The sequence below is a fragment of the Suricata suricatta genome, chromosome 10 (genome assembly GCF_006229205.1).
Source record: "Suricata suricatta isolate VVHF042 chromosome 10, meerkat_22Aug2017_6uvM2_HiC, whole genome shotgun sequence".
In the NCBI taxonomy this organism is placed as follows: Eukaryota; Metazoa; Chordata; class Mammalia; order Carnivora; family Herpestidae; genus Suricata; species Suricata suricatta.
In genome coordinates, this window is record NC_043709.1 from 127,121,244 (window position 1) to 127,142,416 (window position 21,173).

The 21,173-nt window shown below is 49.6% G+C and overlaps 1 protein-coding gene across 1 annotated transcript in view; it reads right to left on the reverse strand.

Annotated features, from left to right (window-relative positions):
- PROSER2 (proline and serine rich 2) overlaps nucleotides 1-21,173 on the reverse strand; it is an 83,269-nt gene that overhangs the window by 515 nt on the left and 61,581 nt on the right. Inside the window, exons 7-8 of the mRNA XM_029955590.1 lie at nucleotides 3,323-3,575; nucleotides 1-553 (exon numbers count right to left, since the gene is read on the reverse strand). The exon at nucleotides 1-553 is cut by the window's left edge and continues 515 nt beyond it. Coding sequence (XP_029811450.1) covers nucleotides 1-553; nucleotides 3,323-3,575 — 806 coding nt within the window. The remainder of the gene's footprint in view (nucleotides 554-3,322; nucleotides 3,576-21,173) is intronic.

The window sequence follows — 21,173 nt, forward strand, 5'->3', positions numbered from 1 at the left end:
CCGCCGGGCGCGCGGCCCTCGGGCTCCCCCGGGGCCAGGAAGGAGACGCCGTTGATGTTGGCCAGCACGCGGGCCTTGCGCTCCTGCACGCTGACCGCCGCCCTGGAGATGGTCTTGTTGAACTCCTTCCCGGCGCTGTTGGTCACGCTGATGTTGCTGGGGAAGCGGTGCGCCTTGGGCGCCGGCTGCGCCTGGGGTCTGTGCCCTGGGACGTGGGCCCCCGTGCGACGGGCCGCCGACGGCAGCGTCCTCCACTCCTCGGGCTGGCCCTCCCTGGTGGGCGAAAGCGCCTCGCTCCCGGGCAACTTCTCGGACATTTTCTGAGCGATGACCAGCGGGGTGGGAACGGAGCGGGGCAGTTTGGGGTGCTCGGCGGGAGGAGCGGGGGCCGGCAGCTCTCTCCTGGGGGGCACTGCCACCGGGGTGGACACAGGCCCAGAGGGCGGCACAGGTGGAGCCTCTGGAGCCTCGGGGTCTGGCGACGGAGGAACCTGGGCTTCTGGTTTCCTGCAGTCAAGGGCAGGACTGTCTTCCTTCTCGGCAGGGCCAGCCCCTGAAAAGGAGGTGGAATCCTCCTAAGTTACCACCGTTGGTAAGAATAAGTGCATTCCATTTCCTTCTTGCTGAATTTAAGAGAGCCTCCCAGTGGGGGGCATAATGCCGGGGCCAGGGGCCGCACCTCCTATCACCTAAACTCCCTGGAACAGTGAAGAAGCTCCTGTGTGAGTCTCACCCCCTGGCGCGACCAGAAGGAATCAGTCAGCGATGGTGAAAGACTCGGTCCAGATGCTCAGGGCCTGGGACGCACACCTGCACTAGCAGGCTTCTAAGGGAATAATAACTCACCTACCAGAGCGTGTCACCGAGGGAAAATGGAGGCGGGAAAGATGGGTGGCACCCTCCCCCGCCTTGACAGATACAGATCTCAGGTCACCCACCACTGCTGGCACTTACAGTCATGCACCTGTCTCCCCCTGCAAAACTGTAAGCCACGTCATACTTATCTCCGTATCCTCAGAATCTCACCCAATGCCTGTGAGAGCAGGCCCTTAAACTGCCGAGAAAGTATCATGTTAGACACGCACAGGCAGGGTGGCTTTCTCTCCCTACCTGTTTTCCTTGGCACACGTAGATGATCTGGCATTTTTAAAGGACCAGCAGGTTCAAGTGAATTTTAGGAACGGCACTTCAAAGAAGTGTGATAAAAATGGGACATCTGTAATTAAGTCTCTTCTTTGAAGACACGGCTGTAAACTAAGCTCCTAATCTGGGAGAACCCCAATCTGTGAAACCGGTGTATGCACAGCCACACACACACACACACACACACACACACACACACACACACAGAAAAAATATTTCTAGACACTTCTGACAACGGCAGTATTTTGTAGTAAAAGCCAAAATACTTTCCCTTCTGTTTTCCCCTCCTCCTTTCCAATCCTTATCCCCTTGCCTCTGTTCATTTCCAACATCTTTCCCAATTAGAAATAGTGCAAGACCATCCCAGCTCGTCCACCCCATTGCTCTTCTCACAGGACTCGAGGGACAAAAGGTGCACCTCTCCTCTGAGGCTGCCCTGAATCCACCAGACCTGCACAGTACACAGTGAGCCAAACTCTTGTCTGCTCTTTTCCTGAACCGGCTAACTTCCCAGCCCAAATACTCCCACCTTGGGAAGTTATGCCATAGAAAGAGGGGGCATAAGATTGCTCAAAATCTGAGATCAAACCTCACAGGCTAAAATATAAGCACCTTATATGTGTTGTGTGTAGAATGAATTGTTATACCTGGAAGCCAATTCCAATTTTCTTCTTTTTAATATACAGTAAAGCCTTGGATTGCAACTAACTTGTTCTATGAGTCATCCATAAGATGAGCAAACATTTGTTTTTCTGTTTAATTTTAATTTTATTTATTTATTTTTTTGCAAAAGCAAAGGGCTTTATTACAGGCTTAGGCTCGCCAGGCCTAAACTTGGGCTCATAGACCTTACCAGCACAGTGGATCCGTGCTGAGAACCTTTCTGTTTAATTTACAAAAATTTTGGGGGCGCCTGGGTGGCTCAGTCAGTTAAGCGTCCAGCTTCAGCTCAGATCATGATCTCGCAGTTTGTGGGTTCGGGCCCTGCATCGGGCTCTGTGCTGACAGCTAGCTCCGATTCTGTCTCTCCCTCTCTCTCTGACCCCCCCTTGCTCGCGCTCTCTCGGTCTCTCAAATAAATAGAAAACATTAAAAAAAATTTTTTTTAATTTATGAGAGAGATAGAGAGAGTGGGGGAGCAGGAGAGAAGCAGAGAGAGAGGGAGACATAGAATCTGAAGCACGCTCCAGGCTCAGTGGTAAGCACAGAGCCTGACGTGGGGCTCGAACCCACAAACCACGAGATCATGACCTGAGCTGAAGTCAGACGCTTAACTGAGCCACTCAGGCGCCCCAAGACGAACAAAACATTTCTAATAAATTTTAACTCGATATATGAGCAAGGTTGATACCAGTTGTATGTGATGCAGAACATTACGTAATCACAACTGAGCCAATGGTTCTTGAAATTTGCTTTGAAGTATGAGTGCTTTGGATTACAAGCATGTTTCGGGAACTTTACTGTGTATGAAACAGATTCATATGGTCAGCCAGTCTCCATCTTTTTTCAGGGTTCTTTGAACTTTCCCTTCATGTGCTATCTCCTAAAATGCTACGAAAGCATCGACTTGGTTGGACACACAAACTACCAAGAGCATGCTGCCACCCTGCAAAATCCCCACAGCATCCACACCGCACACTCAGTGTCCACACCGCACACTCAGCATCTACACCGCACACACAGCATCCACACTGCACACTCAGCATCCACACCGCACACACAGCGTCCACACTGCACAGCATCCACACTGCATACTCAGTGTCCACACTGCACACTCAGCATCTACACCGCACACACAGCGTCCACACCGCACACTCAGCATCCACACCGCACACACAGCATCCACACTGCACAGCGTCCACACTGCACACTCAGCATCTATACCACACACACAGCATCCACACTGCACACTCAGCATCTACACCGCACACACAGCATCCACACCGCACTCAGCATCTACACTGCACACACAGTGTCCACACCGCACACTCAGCATCTACACCGCACACCCAGCGTCCACACTGCACACTCAGCATCTACACCACACACAGCGTCCACACTGCATAGCATCCATACTGCACACCCAGCGTCCACACTGGCACACACGGGGAAGACCACAGTGTCTTGAATGACACTAACGAACCGAGTCGGAGGCTGGGCATTGGGCTTCGCTCCTCACCTGCCACCTCGGTCCCCGCTGGGAGGCACTCGGGTCCCCCTTCGTCAGGTGCTGGCTGCACCAAATCGATGACATCTCCTGGCTCCGAGTGACTGGAGGCGCTCCCGTCCAGAGACCCTGGAGAGTGGGAGTGCACGCCGCTGTCACACAGGACTTGCTCCTCAAAGTCATCTTCCAGGGAATCAATAGTCTCTTCAAAAAACAGGAGGACATCCTTTTCCTCGTGTGTCAGGTACTTCAGGCTCTCGTCATCCTGACGGGTGCGGGGATTGGGAAGGGAAGGAGAAAACACACAGCTGTTTTGCTGAAGAGAAAAGCCACGGCCAAGTGGGATCTCTCAGAGCCCTGGGCAGAATCCACCGCCCTCTGGGAGTTCCTGTTGGGGAGGGTCTGCCGTGCAGGCGGCCCCCCTGACCACCCAGTGCCGTGTCCTCCCCATTGTACCTGCATGAGAAAGGACGCTGCCAAGGAGCTGTAGCAAACAAAGGGTCCTAGAACCTGTTATCAACTCCAGCCTCATGGTCCCAGTGAGTCAATGACGATAAAGACTTCTTCAAACCTCCTTGGAAGGAACACTGTTCTCAACTTCCTACTCTCAGATGTCTTCCCAGAACAGCAGTGGGGGACATCTCTGGTTAAACAGAGTGGCATGAATGCACTTATTTATCTCCTCTGCCTCCAGAAATCTCACGAAAACATTAATGGGATTCATTTTTGTTTGAAGGCAAACATGCCTTCAAAACCATGAAGTCAAGAACAGGGTGAGAGACGGCAGTAACTGAGTGTGGGAAGTGAGGCGGCCGCAGGACAGCAGCCGACGCCAGGCACCCAGGCGATCTGGGTTTCAGCAGCTGCCAGAAGCCGGGGACCAGCCTGCTGAGTACAGGGGAGCCCCCGCCCCTCAGGTACTGGGGTGCTGAGCGGTTCTGGGAGCTGGGCCAAGAGGACGGTGCAGAGAGCAAAAGTGGTTCAGCAGGAATGAGGTCATCCTGGCAGAAAACTAGATGTTTTTTTGAAAAAAGGTAAAAAAGGGATTTCAAGCAGAGTTGACCATGAAGGATCACAGTGAAAACGGGGAGTAAAGGACCCCAACCAGATGTCCTCCTGGACGGAAGCCTGGAAGTTGTCCCGGGGTATCTGACGGTCCAAGGGCCAAAGGGGCCGACACTATCGGCTTCCCAACTACACAGCTTAGCCGGACGCCCCTACAGATGAGAAGGCAGTCAACAAACCCTGATTTCTGATCAGCTTCTCAACGTTCTCTTCTTAAATATGTGCCCACGCCTCAGGGTCACCGAGTCTCACCGTGAAAGTCACAGCCAAATGAACAAAAAAGAAAAGAATGATGCAGAATGATGACAATTCCAACAAGATTACCATTCATATCCTCCGAGAGTTGAGGAGATACTGAATCCATCAAGAATATTACAAAAATAAACCCACAAGACAAAAAAACGGAGCTCTTAGAAAGTAACCCGTGGACCACAGAACTGAAAAACGAAATAAGAGCCTACAAGATAAAGTGGAGAAAATAGTAAAGTAAAACAAATAGTCAAAAATAATTTTTAAAAATAGGGAAGATAAAATCAGAGGATACGTATGGGAAGGCCAACATCTGAAATAACAAGTGCTGCATAAAGATAAATCAGAAAAGTAGAGGGGACAAAGTCTCAAAATAAGTAAGTAAAAAAATTCAAGGAGAGGCCCCTGGGCTGAGGGACCTGAGTTTCTGAATGGAAGGGCGGCATCAGAATAACCTAACAAATAAGCATGGAAACCAACTCATGCCGAGGGACATCCCTGTGAAATCTCAGGACACCGAAGGACAAGAGAAGGGCAAGATCTCGAAAGCTCCCCAGGGTGAAAAAACAGGTCACAAAACAAAAGACCAGGAATCGGAACAGCAACAGACTTGGCAGGAAGCTGGAAGACGATGTCAGGATTCCTTCAAGATTTGCAGTGAACCCAGTGACGGGAGAACCAGAATCCTGTGCTTAACCAAATTAAGGTTATGGTAGAATAAAGATGCTTTTAAGACATGTGAAGTCTACACAGTGCATCCCCGCATGTGCCTTTCTCCAGAGGCTCCTGCAGGGTAGAAGGAGACTGCGGTTTCCCCGTAGACAAGGGAGTAACCCAAGAAACGACGCAGGAGCCTGGGACCAGGGGAGGAAGAGAGAAAGCCAAAGGGGATCTCAGGACACTAGTGACATCCCCGGGACATCAGCAGTGCAGACAGCAGCCAGTCTGATGCCCAGCAAGCCAGGGGGGCAGAGAGCACAAAGCAAGCACATAAAACCTGAACAGTTATTTGCCATAGAAAGCTGCGGTTATGAGTAAAGTCACGTATCTATGAACCTGTTTACTGAGAGTAACACACACACATGACATCTTAATTATATTCATATTCATAGTAGCAAGAGAACAAAAATGTCCAGGGGCACCTGGGTGGCTCAGTCAGTCAAGCGTCTGACGCTTTGATTTCTGCTCTGGTGAAGAGCTCTTGGCTGTGAGATCGAGCCCTGCATCAGGCTCTGTGCTAACGGCATGGAGGCTGCTTGGGATTCTCTCTCTCCATCTCTCTGCACCTCCTCTACTCGCTTGCTCTCTCTTAAAATAAATAAATAAGCATTTTTTAAAAAGTCTAACAATACGGGTATGGTTAAACAAATCAAGGCACATTCACAGATAGAATATTGCACAAGAGTCTTAAATGGTGTTTTCACAACAATATAATGCTAAGTAAAAAAAAAGCAGATGGAAGATACTGTCTGTTAAGTATTTGCACACTTACCATATACCCACATACATAAAATACTGAGAGGATAGGCAGTAAAATGTTGATTAGAAGGCAAATAAATGGGTTAAAAGTCGTGTCCTCTAGTGAGTAGGAAATTGGGGGTGGGGTGCTTTTCACAACACTTTGAAACCACTTGACCCTCTATGAGTGCAAATTTTGATAACACAACAAGAAAGGGTGTGGAAGCAAACACAGTTAAGAGCTGACCCAGGGGGTGCAGGGGAATGCTTTTCCTGCTGGGATCTGAGAAGTTAGGCAAACATCCGCCCACCCACCCACCCACCCACCACCCAAAGCAGCGGACTCCCAGCCCATCCCAGACCCCGCAGGCTCCACAGATTTAGAGCAGGTTCTCTAGTTTAAGGCATTCATATGATTAGCGCAAGAATACATGCAGACTTCTCTACTCTGCTTGGCTATATTAGCTCGATCCTGAAGGCCGGAGGATTCCGGCAAAGGCGCCCGTCCACAGCCGGGTTTGGTGGGCAGACAGAATGGACGGTCTCTGGGCTGAGAGCCACAGCCCAGGCTGGGTCAGCAGACGGAGAACAGGGCTTGGGAGACTAAGCAGTACACACCCACCAGATGTAAACCCATACACAAGTGCTGCGTCACAGGTGTGTGTCCGTTATGGTAGACAGACACCGACAGTTCCCCGAAGCGTCTGTCCCTGTGAGTCCCACGGACACGCCCCCTGCTCTCCCCATGCGGCAGGCACACGCTAGAGACTCCTTCTGATTTCCAGTCTGTTCCCAAGAACGTGAATGGTGGTGGGCATTTTTCCCCCCATAATACTTACCTGGCCATTTGGAGATCCTCTTATGAAATGCCTGTTCAATTTTTTTTTTTTGCCTATTTTACTATCAAGTTGTCTTTTTTAAAAATACAGGACTATACATACTAGATAGAAATCTTTTATTGGAAATATTTATTGCAAGTATCTGCCGCTACTTACTGGCTTTCCTTTGCTCTCTCTTAATGGGGGGAGGTCTTGTGATGACTAGTCCTTAATTTTAATGTAGTGTTGCATGGTTAGAGCTTTGTGTGTCCCATTTAGGACACCACTACCAACTCCGGGGTCATGAAGATATTCACCTGTTTTATTCCAGAAGCATTATTTTTAACCTTCCATAGTCAGTACAACAATTAACCTGGAATGAACTTCTATGTATGGTGGGAGGTCAAGAGTCATTGTTTTCTTTCTCTTTTTTTAACGTTTATTATTTTTGAGGGAGGGAGAGAGAGAGAGAGAATATGCAAGCAGGAGAGAGGGGGAAAGAGACTCTCAAGCAGGCTCCATACTGTCAATGCAGAGTCCACTGTAGGGCTTGAACTCAACCATGAGATCAAGACCAGAACAGAAATCAAGAGTCAGATGCTTAACAGATTGGGCTACCCAGGCGCCCCTCATTGTTTTCTACATTGATACCCAATTGTTCCAGAATCAGACCTTGAAAATACCATTCTTGAACACAGCACATTCCCTTGGTTGTAAGTCAAATGACAGTATAGGTGTCCACCTGTTTATGAATTATCTGCTTGTCTACTTGTCTACACGAGAGAGAAAGCACGTGTGCACATGCATGTGCGTGAAAGCAGGGGAGGGACAGAAAGAGAGGGAGACAGAGGATCTGAAGCAGGGTCTGCATTGACAGCAAAGAGCCCAATGTGAGGCTTGAAGTCACAAACAGTGAGATCATGACCTGAGCCCAAGTCTGTCGCTTAACTGGCTGAGCCACCCAGGAACCCCTAAAACATTGTTTTAATTATTAGAAGTCTCAAGATCTGGTAGTTTAAAGCCCCCGCCCCCGTTCTGCTGTTCTTCATTAAGTCTCTGATAGCTTTTTCGGCCCTTTTTACTTCCATGTAAATTTTAGTATCAGCTTGTCAGTTTCCGTACACAGCTACACACAGACACACAGATACACACGCGTGCGCACGCTCCCCTCTGCTGGGACTTTCACGGGGACTACACAGACATTCCTCAAACTGAGGAGAACTGAATTTCGCAGTGTTTTGACTCCTCACGTGTGGTGTATGCCCTCACTCAGATCAGGGGCTCTCACACTGGGGTCCTGCGGCCAGCGGCCGCAGCACCCGCACTCCCACACGGCCCCGAGAACTACGGATGCTTGCGCCCCACCTCGCATCTGCTGCGCCAGGAACGCTAAGGGCCTTCGGTCCGTGTGTTAACATACGTTCTTGGAAGTACAGATGCACTAATGTTGGGTGGCACTGATTTGGTCCTTTAACTTCTCTCAAGAATGTCTTGGAGTTTCCGGCCGGAGCCACCCAGGCGCCCCAAGTGTGTTTGTTTTCAAGATAATGAATGGTTTTGGATTTTGTCAAATCTTGTTATATATTACAGTGGTTCTCAGCAGGGGGAGAGACTCCCCTTCACAGGGCATTTGGCAGTGCCTGGGGACACTTCTGGCTGTCACCGCTGGGCGGGCCGCTGGCATCTGGCAGGAAGAGGCCAGGAGCGGCGTTCCACATCACCCAGTGTAAGGACAACTCCCCACACAACGGGTGACGTGGCTGAGGAGGTGGAGGAGAGACGATCATATCCTCTTTCTCCTTTATTCTGTCAGAGAGCTGAACTACAATGACTGATTTCCAAATATTAAACCAACCTTGCATTTTTGGAACATGTCCAATCTGGTTGTGATGCGATCTTTTTTACACATCACTGAATTTGACTTGCTAATATTTTGTTGAGAATTTCTGCATCTCTATTCATCAGATAGACTGGCCTGGAATTTTCCTTCTTTGCCATCAGGTTTTGTATCTCTTTTTAAAATGTCAAGTTTTAGGGGCACCTGGGTGACTTGGTTGAGCATCCAACTTCAGCTCAGGTCATGATCTTGTGGTTCGTGGGTTTGAGCCCTGTGTCAGGCTCTATGCTGACAGTTTAGAGCCTGGAGCCTGCTTCAGATTCTATGTCTCCCTCTTTCTCTGCCCCTCCCCTGTGCTCATTCTGTCTTTCAAAAATTAAAAAATAAACATAAAAAAAATATTTCTAAATGTCAACTTTTGGAACAATGTGCCCTAAGATTTTAATTTTAGTTCTTAGCTTATCTTTTCACTCCACCTTTCCTGAGATTTTTTTAGGGGTGGGGAGGAAAGGCTGAGTTTAAGAATACTTTTCCTCCAGCTGAAATTAGAGTAGGTTCATATTAACTAGATCCATGTAATTTTATCAGTCTGCATACCTAGCAGTGTGCAGTTCCTGAAAACTCCAACACTTCCTCTAAACACAGAATCAGTGTGAAAGGCATTAGAAGAAGGGCAGGGTACTGTGAGGGAAAATGGGCATAAAGCGTTCCTGACTATTTTCTATTGAGCACTGGACCAAGGGAAAGAGAAATAGGTTTTAAAAACCCAGTACGGTCACCTACAAAACATGTGACTAAAGAATTTACACTCTATTCTGAGAATCCCAGGATCCAGCCCTACCGACCTTTCACATTTCATCTCTTTACTGCTCTCCCCATTCTTCTCTCCTGCAGAGGTGGACACTTTCTCTGTGAGGGGCCACAGAGTAAATATTTTAGGCTCTGTAGGCCTTACCGTGGCAGCTACTCAACTCTGCCCATGTCGTGTGAATGTACAGTATGTTAATGAACAGGTCTAGCTTTGTTACAATAAATCTTTATTTACAAAAACAGGTGGGGCTCCAGGGGCACCTGGGTGGCTCAGCGGGTTGAGCGTCCAACTTCGGCTCAGATCATTTACTCACAGTTTGTGGCTCTGAGCCCCATGTTGGGCTCTGTGCTGACAGCTCAGAGCCTGGAGCCTGCTCTGGATTCTGTGTCTCCGTTTCTCTCTGGCCCTCCCTGCTCACCCTTGTTCTCTCCCTCAAAAATATGTAAACATTAAAAAAAAAAAAACACCGGTGGGGGCCCAGATGTGGTCCATAGGCTGTAGTTGGCCAACCCCTGCTCTGTTCTCTCATCAGATCAAACCACCTGACATCTCCCGTGCCTGTTTCCACATCCTCAGTGCCTGTCTCTGCACAGCCACCTCTTACCTCTCCTTTATGGTGTCCAATTTAAATGTCGCCACACTTCCAGCCTACTCCATAGCATCTGCCAAATCACACATTCAAAATGTATCCACTGAATATGATGCAAGGTAAAGACAACACTGTAAATAAGGCTCTTGCTGCCTAGCTGACCATCTAAAGGGGGCTTTAGATGGGAAAACAGGTGCTTACTTCAGAATCTAAAAACGGCTCTGACAAGGTGACCACGGGGTGTAAAGGAGACGGGTATTAATCCACACTTTCGGGAAAGGGGTCTGGTCTGGAACCGATATTTGCCAATAGCCTGAGAGAAGTGGGTGAGCGTCAAGCACAGGGGGCAGTTAGATCTGTGTCCAAAGAGGTCACACTGGCTGTCGTGTGAGAAATATTGAATGTGGGACGCAATCTGGATGAGACTTCAAGGTCCCCTAAACTAGAGCAGCGGTGATGGGAACAGAGGAGGGGCGATATTTGACAGGGATTTAAAATGTGGACTCAGGGGCACCTGGGTGGCCCAGTTGGTTAAGCGTCTGACTTTGGCTCAGGTCGTGATCTCACGGTTCTGGAGGTGGAGCCCCGCGTCCAGCTTTGTGCTGACAGCATAGAGCCTACTTGGAATTCCCTCTCTCCCTCGCTCTCTATCCCTACCCCACTCACGCTCTCTCTCTTCCTCTCCCTCACCACCTCTCCTCCACGCACTCTTTCTCTTTCTCTCTCAAAATAAACTTAAAAAAAGAGAAAGACAAAAATAAACCAGAATCATTTCCTCCTATAAACTTCTCTCCCATAGTTGTCCCCCCCCACTTCTGCTGTAGCAGACCTGACACTTAAAGAGGAGCCTCATGTGGGATGCACCCCAGAACCACCCACACAGCTTACAGGCTTGTCAGTGTGACCAAAACGTCAGTTGCCTCCTCACCGCGTCTGTCTGCCTCGTGCCTCTGCCACCCAGGACAGGAAAGCTTGCTCTGAAATCCAGAGACACCATTCATTCTGTGACTTTCCTAGACTTTCTCGAAGCCTGGAGGGTCATCTGGAGGGCCCAGTGTAGGGGGCAGGGCACGCCTGCCTCACCTTTTCCCCACACACCTCATTCTGGCCGGACCGTCCTGTCCCCTCTGCGCTGAGCGCGCATGCTCCCACCTCTCCTGCCTCCCAGACGCGCCGTGGACATTTCAGGTTTCTCCTGTCCATGGGGACTGGTTTAGCACGGTGATGGGACAGAAAAACCTTTCAAGTCTAAAATCATGAGGGCTCTTAGCACAGCAGAGGTCCCTGTAATTAATAATCACAACCAGCACGGGTGTTGTTAGGATGATGTGATGATGGTAACCACCATAATCAAATGAAACGTCTGAGGAAACAGATTAATGCTCTCGACCTTCTCCCTCCTACTTTGTCTTTCCCAACCCAGTGTTTCAATAGGGCTACGCACACGTTTCTTAGAGAATCTTTTTTGGTTGGGGGTACAGATGCAGAATTAAGTGGGCAAAGGGCTTGTAACAGAGCTTCAGGTTGAGACACATGCCGACCTCTGGCACCGAGGGAGGGGCGAAAATACAAACAGAGCGTCTGACCCCCGCAGATCTCATCCAACATCACGGCAGGAAGTCCCAGAGTAAGATTTCATTTGGAAAATGGGCTGCAAGGGCGCCTAGGTGGCTCATTGGTTAAGTGTCCAACTCTTGATTTCAGCTCAGGTCATGATCCCACAGCTCGTGGGATGGAGCCTCACATCAACAGTGACTCCACCCTTGACATTGTGGAGGCTGCTAGGGATTCTCTCTCTCTGCCCCTCCGCAACCTGTGGGCGCATGCGCACGCTCTAAGTACTCTTTGAAAAATATATTTTTAAAAATGGGCTTAGAAAGGGCACGTCCTACATAACCGTTGTGGTCTAGGACAGATTCCAGGGCCCACAGGCCGAAAGACACAACACGCCAACCCACTGGTCCAGCTCCTTCCCTAGAAGCCGTGAACGCTGGGTCAGAGGCAGTGAAAGGACTCCAAGGGTCACACTACTCCGCAGCGTGGCCGACTCTGGAGTTAGTCTATTCTTGCTTTTCGTTTTGTTCAACCCATTTCTAATCACATAGTCCTCCAAGATCAGAGGCCGGGGACCTCGGAGACTCAGATTCTTGCACCCTCAGCCCTTCTGAGGTCTCTCCCCGGGGCCAGAGGCTGGTACAGGCCGTGAGGCTGGCCTGTGTCCCCAGCGCCCTTTCTGTGCTCAGCCTGGCCTGAGCGCTGACCTAAGGGGCCAAAAAAAAAAAGCTGCAGGTTCAGTCTGCTGCCTGATTCCCCAGAGGAGAAGCTGCCCTCCACACGAACCTGGCCTCCCCTGCACGTGGGAGGGGACAGAGGCAGAAACAGAGAAGAGCCCGGTGCCAAGGGCAGGGGCACAGGGCACTCAGGGCCCGGAAAGGGACACCTGCCCTGTCGCCTCCTCCCGTTCCCCCGCCCTCCCCCCCCATGCTGGCGCCGCCCCTCAGGCAGGGATGTGAGTCAGAAGACGGGCTTGAGGAGGAGGCGGTGCTCGGTGCTCGGGGAGCACAGAGGCGGACGGGCAGGTCCGTAGGGCCAGGAAGGAGGTGAGAAGGAACTGGAGGGGACCGAGGAGTGACTGTTAAAGGGCACGGGGTCTCTTTGGGGGTGATGAAAATGTTCAAACAAGTTTTTTAAATCTTTATTTTTGAGAGAGAGAGAGAATGCGAGTAGAGGAGGAGCAGGGGGAGAGGGAGAACCCAGAATCTGAAGCAGGCTCCAGGCTCTGAGCTGTCAGCTCAGAGCCGATGCGCGGCTAGAACCCATGAACCTCAAGATCATGACCTGAGCTGAGGTCGGACACTCAACCAACTGAGCCACTGAGGTGCCCCGGGAATCAAAGTGTTTCACATGTGACTGGGAGGATGGCTGCACAGCTCTGAACCTACTACAAACCACGGCCTGGCCACTCAGAGTGGCCGAGCCGTATAGTGTGTGTGTGACACTTCAGCGCGGCTGTCACAGGCCGGAAAACAACAGCAGCAGCAGGGCAGGGGCCCGGTGGCCCATGTGGAGCGGGAGGAAAGCCAGAGGCCTGGCCGGGGCGGCCCCTGCCTCACGGCTGGCGCTGTGGGAAAGCGGCGTTGGCTAACTTGGCGCCAAAGAACTACGCAGACAGGAAGTGAGGGGGGACGAACACAGTAGCTTTCTTTGGAAGGAGTGAACGAAGAGAACTCAAGGTTGTGCTAGTGGCCGGAAGGAAGCAGGCTCACAGCCCCGCCACGCTGGCGTCAGGCAATGTCTGTCAGCTGCTCAGGGAAACAGCATTTTGCTTCAAGAACGTGACAGTCATACTTGGTCCCCTGAGATGTATATCGTGATTGTGAAAAAACCATCTCTACTGCGTTCAAACCAGAGAATTCAAAACGCTAAATCTACTGAAGTAACTGTAACGCATGCTACCCGCGCCTCCTGTGAGGAGGGCAGGTCCTGGTGCTGCTGTCTGTCAGGAAGAAGCAGTGTCCGCCTAGGCCCAGCGGAGCTCTGAGAGGAACCGCCACGTAAGACGGATGAGGCCTTTAAGATCTTATTTTTAAGTAATCTCCACACCCCACATGGGGCTTGAACTTACAGCCCCGAGATCAAGAGTCAAATGTTCCACCGACTGAGCCAGCCAGGCACCATGGATGACGGACTTTTATAACGAAAGTTAGCAAGAGTTCTCAAAGTCAACAATCCTTGATATGCCTATGGGACAGGAGTTTCATTTTGGGGGAAATGTAGAGAGGAAAAAACACCCCTGTGGCTGAACAAGAAAGTGGAGGAGCCTATTCCTACTAAAATAACGTCTGCCTAAAGCACTACTGAGTTAAGTTCTGAGGCTTTTTTCTTCTTTTCTGTTTTTCTTTTAAACAAAGAGATTTGGCTTTACTGCAGACTAAGACGATTGTGGTAACTCCTCATGAGGGAGAAAAAAGAACTAGTAGAACTTGGCTCTATTCTTTTCTTTTTTTAATGTTTTTATTTATTTTTGAGAGACAGAGAGACAGAGCATGAGCATGGGAGGGACAGAGAGAGGGGAGACACAGAATCTGAAATAGGCTCCAGCCTCTGAGCTGTCAGCACAGAGCCCGATGCGGGGCTCAAACTCACAAACTGTGAGATCATGACCTGAGCCGAAGTTGGACACTTAACTGACTGAGGCACCCAGGTGCACCAGAACACATCTCTCTTCTAGACACACACACACACACACACACACACACACAAATCATAAACATGATTATGATGGCTAAAAATACTCTTGAAATGAACCAAGATTTCTTAACGGCCCGTCTCTTAGGTGGGCAGCCTAGAGTAGTTTTGGCCAAGTGTGATTTCATGTTCACGTTTTCTTCTTACACACACCAGCAATGACCTTCCGGACACTCGAGCCAGACTTTACTGATTTAATAACCTAAGCTGATGAGAGACACCCACCTCCGCAGCTGAGGCAGAGAGCAGCACCCAGAAATCAGCCTCTGTGTCATTCCTGACATGGCCTCAAGCGCCGTGCTTACCTTGGCCGTCTCCTAAGAAAGACCGTAAGTGCCCTGGCGCCCCCGCAGTCCAGTAGAAGGGCTTAATTATGGTCACCTCTAGCCAGGCAGCCTGGCGATTCTGCACCAGGGCTAACTCAAGCCTGTACTTCTGGCCGGAAGGAGACACAAACAAACCGGTGCGGGAGGAGATGTGTGCACGGTTTTGATTACAGATCTAAAACCACGGCTTCGAAGGATTACAGCCGGGCTCCTGGGCTGCCTTAAGTTTCCTTCAAGTGGCAATGTTATAAAGAGGGTCCAACACGCTGGACCCGCCTTGCATGCCTGCATCGTGCGCCCTCCCAGACCCCTTCTGAGATCCGTCCCAGGCTTCACCCTCGCCACTGCATTGTGAGTTCCTGAAAAGAGGAAAGCCGTGTTGCACGCGTCATCCGCGCTGGGCTCCTGTATGCAGCAGCCATTTATTAAACGTTTACTGAATTTAACTTTTATGAAAGCTACAGAAGCTTTGTCATAAAGTGGCAGCTTTGCCCAACAAGTTGTGGGCTCAGCGAGGGTAAGGACCCGGAATGGCTCGGAAGACGGGGTTACTGCTGACCAGTCTAGTCCTCCTCGCTAGCCTGTTCTGTTTCCTCTCCTTGAGACCATCCAGCCCCCCGCGGCCAACTGCTGTGTATGACCCAGACTTCACCCACCCTGGCCACGCTGACAGTGCTCACTGCTCTGGGCGAGGCCGGGAGGCATCAAAGGCTTCTGGAGGAGGAAGGGGGTAATCAGGAGCTGGCAAATGCTGCCCGATCACAGACCCGTGGTGTGACTCCAGGGCTGCGACACGTGTTAGCTGAGTGGGGAGGAAGGGTTTCAGGACAGGGCACTGGACAGTAAATCTCCACACAAACCCAGGAATGAATCGGGATCACTGTTTTTGCCCAAGGTGGAGAGAAAAGTGAACAAGAGGTGCGCCTGGGATTCGGGATGTTTCCAACCCAGCCTCAAAAAAGTGCGTTACCAACTCCCGTAGCACAATGGGTGTTAGGAGTTTCCCCCTCTGTCCAACCAGCCAGTCACCTTCTATTCCAGAGGAAGCTCCAGGAGGCCTGCGGGCTGCAGGACCACGTGCAGAAGGGGCACCCGGGCACAGCGGCAGGAGTCTGTCCCGGGCAGTGGCCCCCAGGGCAGATTTGTGAGGTGCAGATGCTCCCACACCAGCCCGAAGGGGTTAAGACTATAGGGACCCTACAGCCAAAGCTCCCCCTGTTCGCTTAACCAGCCATCATTGATGAACGTCTCCAAATTCTTCTTGAAATTTTCGTTCTGGATCCGCATCACCTACCGAGGTAGTAAGTTCCAGAACCCCCTTACTAACTTTGTAAAGACTCGCTGCCTTGTGCTGCATTGAAGCCTTCCCGAAGTTCCAAAGGACAAAAAAACAAAACAAAACAAAACAGATGCATTCGAAAGACTGCCTCTTACTCAAGTATTTCAGGATTTGCCCAATTTGTCCTTGTTCTAGCTATGTCTTTCATTAAATAAAGATTCAGAGGAAGAATTCCTTATAAGAGCAACAAAATACACATACAAATACAACACGTCCCTTGGCGATACAGAGCTTTGCCTTCTCGGACCCATCCTGGTCATTGCGGGGGCCATGTTGGCAGCCACCACAATCCTATTTAAGCAGCTATTTTAATGTCTGGCTTGCACTGGCTCAGGAGGAAAGTTTCTAAAGAGCAGGGGTCTGTTATACCCCAGGCAAGCCCTCAGCTAGTGTTCGAAAACTTTAGCATGCTCTCATTTAACATCCAGCATTAATGTGTTACCCTCTTTCAAAAATAATCCTTGCTTACAAAAGAAATGCTTCTATAAATCGGCTCTTCTTTAAAGAGCCCTCCAAGAGGCACATTTAACACTATCCAACTTAGAGGCTTAAAAGCACAGTCACCGACTAGTCTTTTTGAGGTCAGGGATTAAGAACAGCAAGTGGAGAAACTACTATGGTTGATTCTCCTTCTAAAAAAGACGAGCATTTTGAGGTCTTTTTGACCCGATGACTTAGAATAAAAACATATAGCTCTTCTCCACATTTAGACTCCCCAAAAGTTCACAAAGTTTTCAATGGCATAGCTGGTTCTGGTGAAAGGCGCTGGCTGCTGATATATTGCTTTTTTGTAAAAGTCAAGTGCTGTGCAGTTGTTTAGAAAAATTGAGTTCCATTTAAAATCAATGCCAGGGCGCCTGGGTGGCTCAGCTGGTTGAGCATCCAACCCGTGATTTTGACTCAGGTCGTGATCCCAGGGTCCTAGGATTAAGTCCCATGTCAGGCTCTGTGCTGACAGTGCGGAGCCTGCTTGAGATTCTCTCTCCCTCTGCCCCTCCCCCCTGCTCATGCTCTCACTCTTTAAAAAACAAAACTAAAACAAAAACTAAAATGTCTAAAAATTAGAAAAGGAAAAAAGAAAATGAAAAGCCAAATTTTCTCAGGGTGCCGGTTCTCTCTGAGGCAAACACACTACTGTGAGGTAACAACAGATGATCTCCCACAAGGGAAAGTGCTTGAAAACAAGCAGAGGTCCACATAGAAGGTACTGGAACATGACTGGGATGTGTCCACCAACAGACAGAAATGGGTAGTCAAGTAGGGTACATGGCAGAATTATGTGATCACACCTGTATCGTTAGAATATAATTTAATTTTTTAAATGTTTATTTATTTTAGAGAGAGAGAGAGAGAGAGAGAGAGACAGAGTGCAAGCTGGGAAGGGCAGAGAGAGAGGGAGACACAGAATAACAAGCAGGCTCCAGGCTCTGAGCTGTCAGCACAGAGCCTGATGCGGGGCTTGAATTCACAAACCATGAGATCATGATCTGAGCTGAAACTAAGAGTCAGACACTTAACCAACTGAGCCACCCAGGCGCCCGAAGAATATAATTTAATTGTGCACTTCCTGAAAGTAGACTATCAGGCCGTGTCCACAATTATCCTCCATTAGGTACAGTGACGGGCGCTGGGAGGGAACAGAGACGCGTCAGACACACCACGGCACCCGCTTCAGGATGTTACCAGAGAGGAAAGAAGCGTGCAGAGCAGGCCTTCTTCCAGTTCAGTGCAGAGCGATGCCCCGGAGCGAGACTGGCACTTAGGAGCTTAGCAAGATGCTTGGGGAAAGAGTGTTTGCCCTTTAGCCTCGTCTTTAGAGGCCGATGAAAAAAACCCGAAGACTCCTGAGGAGACAGAGATACAAAATCCAACAAGAGGCAGCGGGCTGAAGCAGAATCCCATGTAACCTGCACTAGCAGGGCGCTGGCCAAAGAGGCCGGCATCGGGAAGCCCGATCACGTGCTGGCAGTCCGTCCGCACAGTCACCCTTGGAAAGAATTATTCTCCCATCGCCCCCTTTTTATGTTTTTAATTTTTTTTTTTGAGAGGGCGAGAGACAGAGTGTGAGCAGGGGAGGGGCAGAGAGAGAAGGAGACACAGAATCCGAAGCAGGCTCCAGCTAGCTCCAGGCTAGCTGTCAGCACAGAGCCTGATGCAGAGCTCGAACCCACAGCCCATGAGATCATGACCTGAGCTGAAGTCCAACGCTGAACCGACTTGAGCCACCCAGGCACCCCCCATCACCCCGTTTTTAACCAATGAAGAAAATAACTAATGGACAAATGGACTGAATAACTTATCCCAGCTTACAAAGGAGACGAAGTTGAATTTGAACTTGGGCTTGTCTCTAATACCCTTGTGTTTCTTACTATCTTGAGCTGATTTTTAGGATACAGACTGGTTAGTAAAAAAGAAAGTAGTTTTCAACAGGCATAGGATTTTTTTTATTTGAGAGAAATTAGAAGTATATTGGGGAATGTCTGCTGAGGCCTCTTCAAGCCCCCCGTAAAGCCTTGCAGGCCAACGCCGCCGGCTCAACGATCCCTCCTCAGAGAGAGTTAACTTCGTGGTCACTTCACCCACCTTGGCCTCCTGATACTTACACATGTAAGAGATCTGCAGTCTCTCTCACCTTTGAATCTAATGATATTTCTAATATATCACTAAAAATGTCCATGACAGGGGTGCCTGGGTGGCTTAGTCGGTCAAACATCTGACTCTTGATCTTGGTTCTGGTCACGATCTCATAGTTCGTGGGTTTGAGCCCTGTAACGGGCTCTGCACTGACGGTGTGAAGGCGGCCTGGGATTCTGTCTCTCTGACCCTCCCCTACTTGAATACACACTCTCTTCTCTCAAAACAAATAAACAATATAAAATGTCCATGATAAAAGGCTTCAAAATACGTCACTTCTCTTTGTGACTCTGGGACTGATACTTAATAGTACCTCCCTTTTAACAAGCTTTTGTCCCTGAAGATGTATTCCTGTGTATGACATCCTGACAAAGTGTCAGCATGATGCGTAGCCTCCAGATTTGCCAGGTGACAGACCCTGACGTCCCATCTGCCCATACGGACGTTCTATGGAAAGTCGTCGTTTCTACGGCAGGATCTCATACACTCCCTGAGTTCGCTTTACAGACTTGCTCTTCCAGTAAAGACACCTTGCGGGTACTCTGGTAGCTGTGATCCCGGTAAGAGGCCCTTTTTCATCTTCTTCTAACACCTCGTGACGATGCACCAGCCAGACCACCCGCTGGGAATGAAGGACCCATTTCCCTATCTGTTGGCAGCGCAACTGGACGGTGGCCCCCAGCTGCCAGTCACACACACACAAGAGACAGAGGGGTGGAGCACAGTCAGTTAATGCCACTCTCACTGGACAAATTCGTAGAGATCAGTCAAGTCCTGTGTGTCTCTGGAGCATGTGAGCTTGAGCCACACTAAGATCTGGTGAAAGCACGCATTAACTGGTTAGCGTGAAGAATGCCCCTGCGTGACGAGGACGGAGATGCAAACAGCAGCTTTCCTTCCCGAAACGCAAAGCCCCTGACATGCGCGGGTTCGTGGTCTCTCCCAGGAGCAGACGGAGAGAGGGCATTTATTATTTCATTCTCCAACAAAAGAGGCCATGCTATGAAGAACGCTAAGAGACTTGCCTCAAGTTCAACAAGAAAACAATTCAAATACCCTGACTGCTAACATGCTACACCCATTTCTTTAGATCCAACAGGGAATCTGATAACACTCTTCACTGTTTCCTCTCACCACCAGCACAGGTGGTCTGGTAGACTATAGGACCCAAGTCACCACCTCAAGTCTTAGAAATCCCATCTACAGGGGCACCTGGGTGGCTTAGTCGGTTGAGTGTCGACTCCTGATTTTGGCTCAGGTTATGATTGCAGGGTCGTGGTATTGAGGCCCGCATTGGGCCCGCTTAAGAATTTCTCTCTCCCTCTCCCTCTGTCCCTCTCCTGTGCTTGTCACGCTCTCTCGAAAATAAAAAAAAAAAAAAATGGGGGGGGGGCGTGCCTGGATGGCTTAGTCAGTTGAGCACCTGACTCTTGGTTCAGCACAGGTCATGATCTTACTGTTTGTGAGTTCGAGCCCGATATTGGGCTCTATGCTGACAGCCTGGAGCCTGCTTCAAATTCTGGGTCTCCCCCTCTCTCTGCCCCTCCCCTGCTTGCACTCTGTCTGTCTCTCTCAAAAATAAACACATTAAAATTTTTTTAAATAAAAAAAATTTTTTTAATATTAAAAAAAGAAACACTTTCTACATTGAGCAGCCTGCTTCAGAATACTTTGGAGCACAAACTCCGCTAATTACTGCCAAGTTCATCTGTCTTTTCTACATACTTCTCCGTTATTAAGAATTTCTAGTTTCCCAGATATTCAGAGAGTAACCCGTAATATATTTTTCTTCTGGTGAATGAAATCAGATATTTCACATTACTATGAAGGTTTAAGAGAGGATACAAGTAGTAGTCTATAAATTCTATCATTCTGATAACCGCTCTCTGTCCCATATATATGTGTCTTATGGTCCGCACAATTGGGGTTATTTTTAGGGCTGAAGGAAGTTCTGCTCCCACTACAAGGGTCTGATATTAACAGACCATTCTCAGTGACCCCAACATTCACTCCTCCGGTCCTTCCCTTGAGGAAAACAGAGGTCTCTCTCCTGAAAGATGAGTATCTGAGGGGCAGGGGGTCCAGACGGGTCACCTTTAAAGCTAAAGACCCTTTCTGTGAATGTCCCCAAAGCTCTCTGAGGCTGTATCTGGGCCTAGATCCTGAGAGAGATGGATACAAAAGCACTTGGATTTGCAAAGGAGGTAAAAATCTGTTTCAAAGTGAATTTGTTTTTGGCCCTGAGGGGCTTCACTCCTTTCAACCCTCTGAACTGGCAGGCAGCAGGCCAGGTGTGCTGCGGCCTTGGGTCACGGGTCACGGTCCTGGGGGGGGTCTCGGTCACCAGGTCACCGGCCACCATGCTGAGACAAGTCTCCGCATCTGAGCAAACCTTGCAATGAGGACTCACGAGACGCCGCTTCGCTGAGCAAGGAGGTGAGGACGCTGAGCTGGGGAGCCCAGGAGGGTGTTCTAGGGTGTTCGTCCCG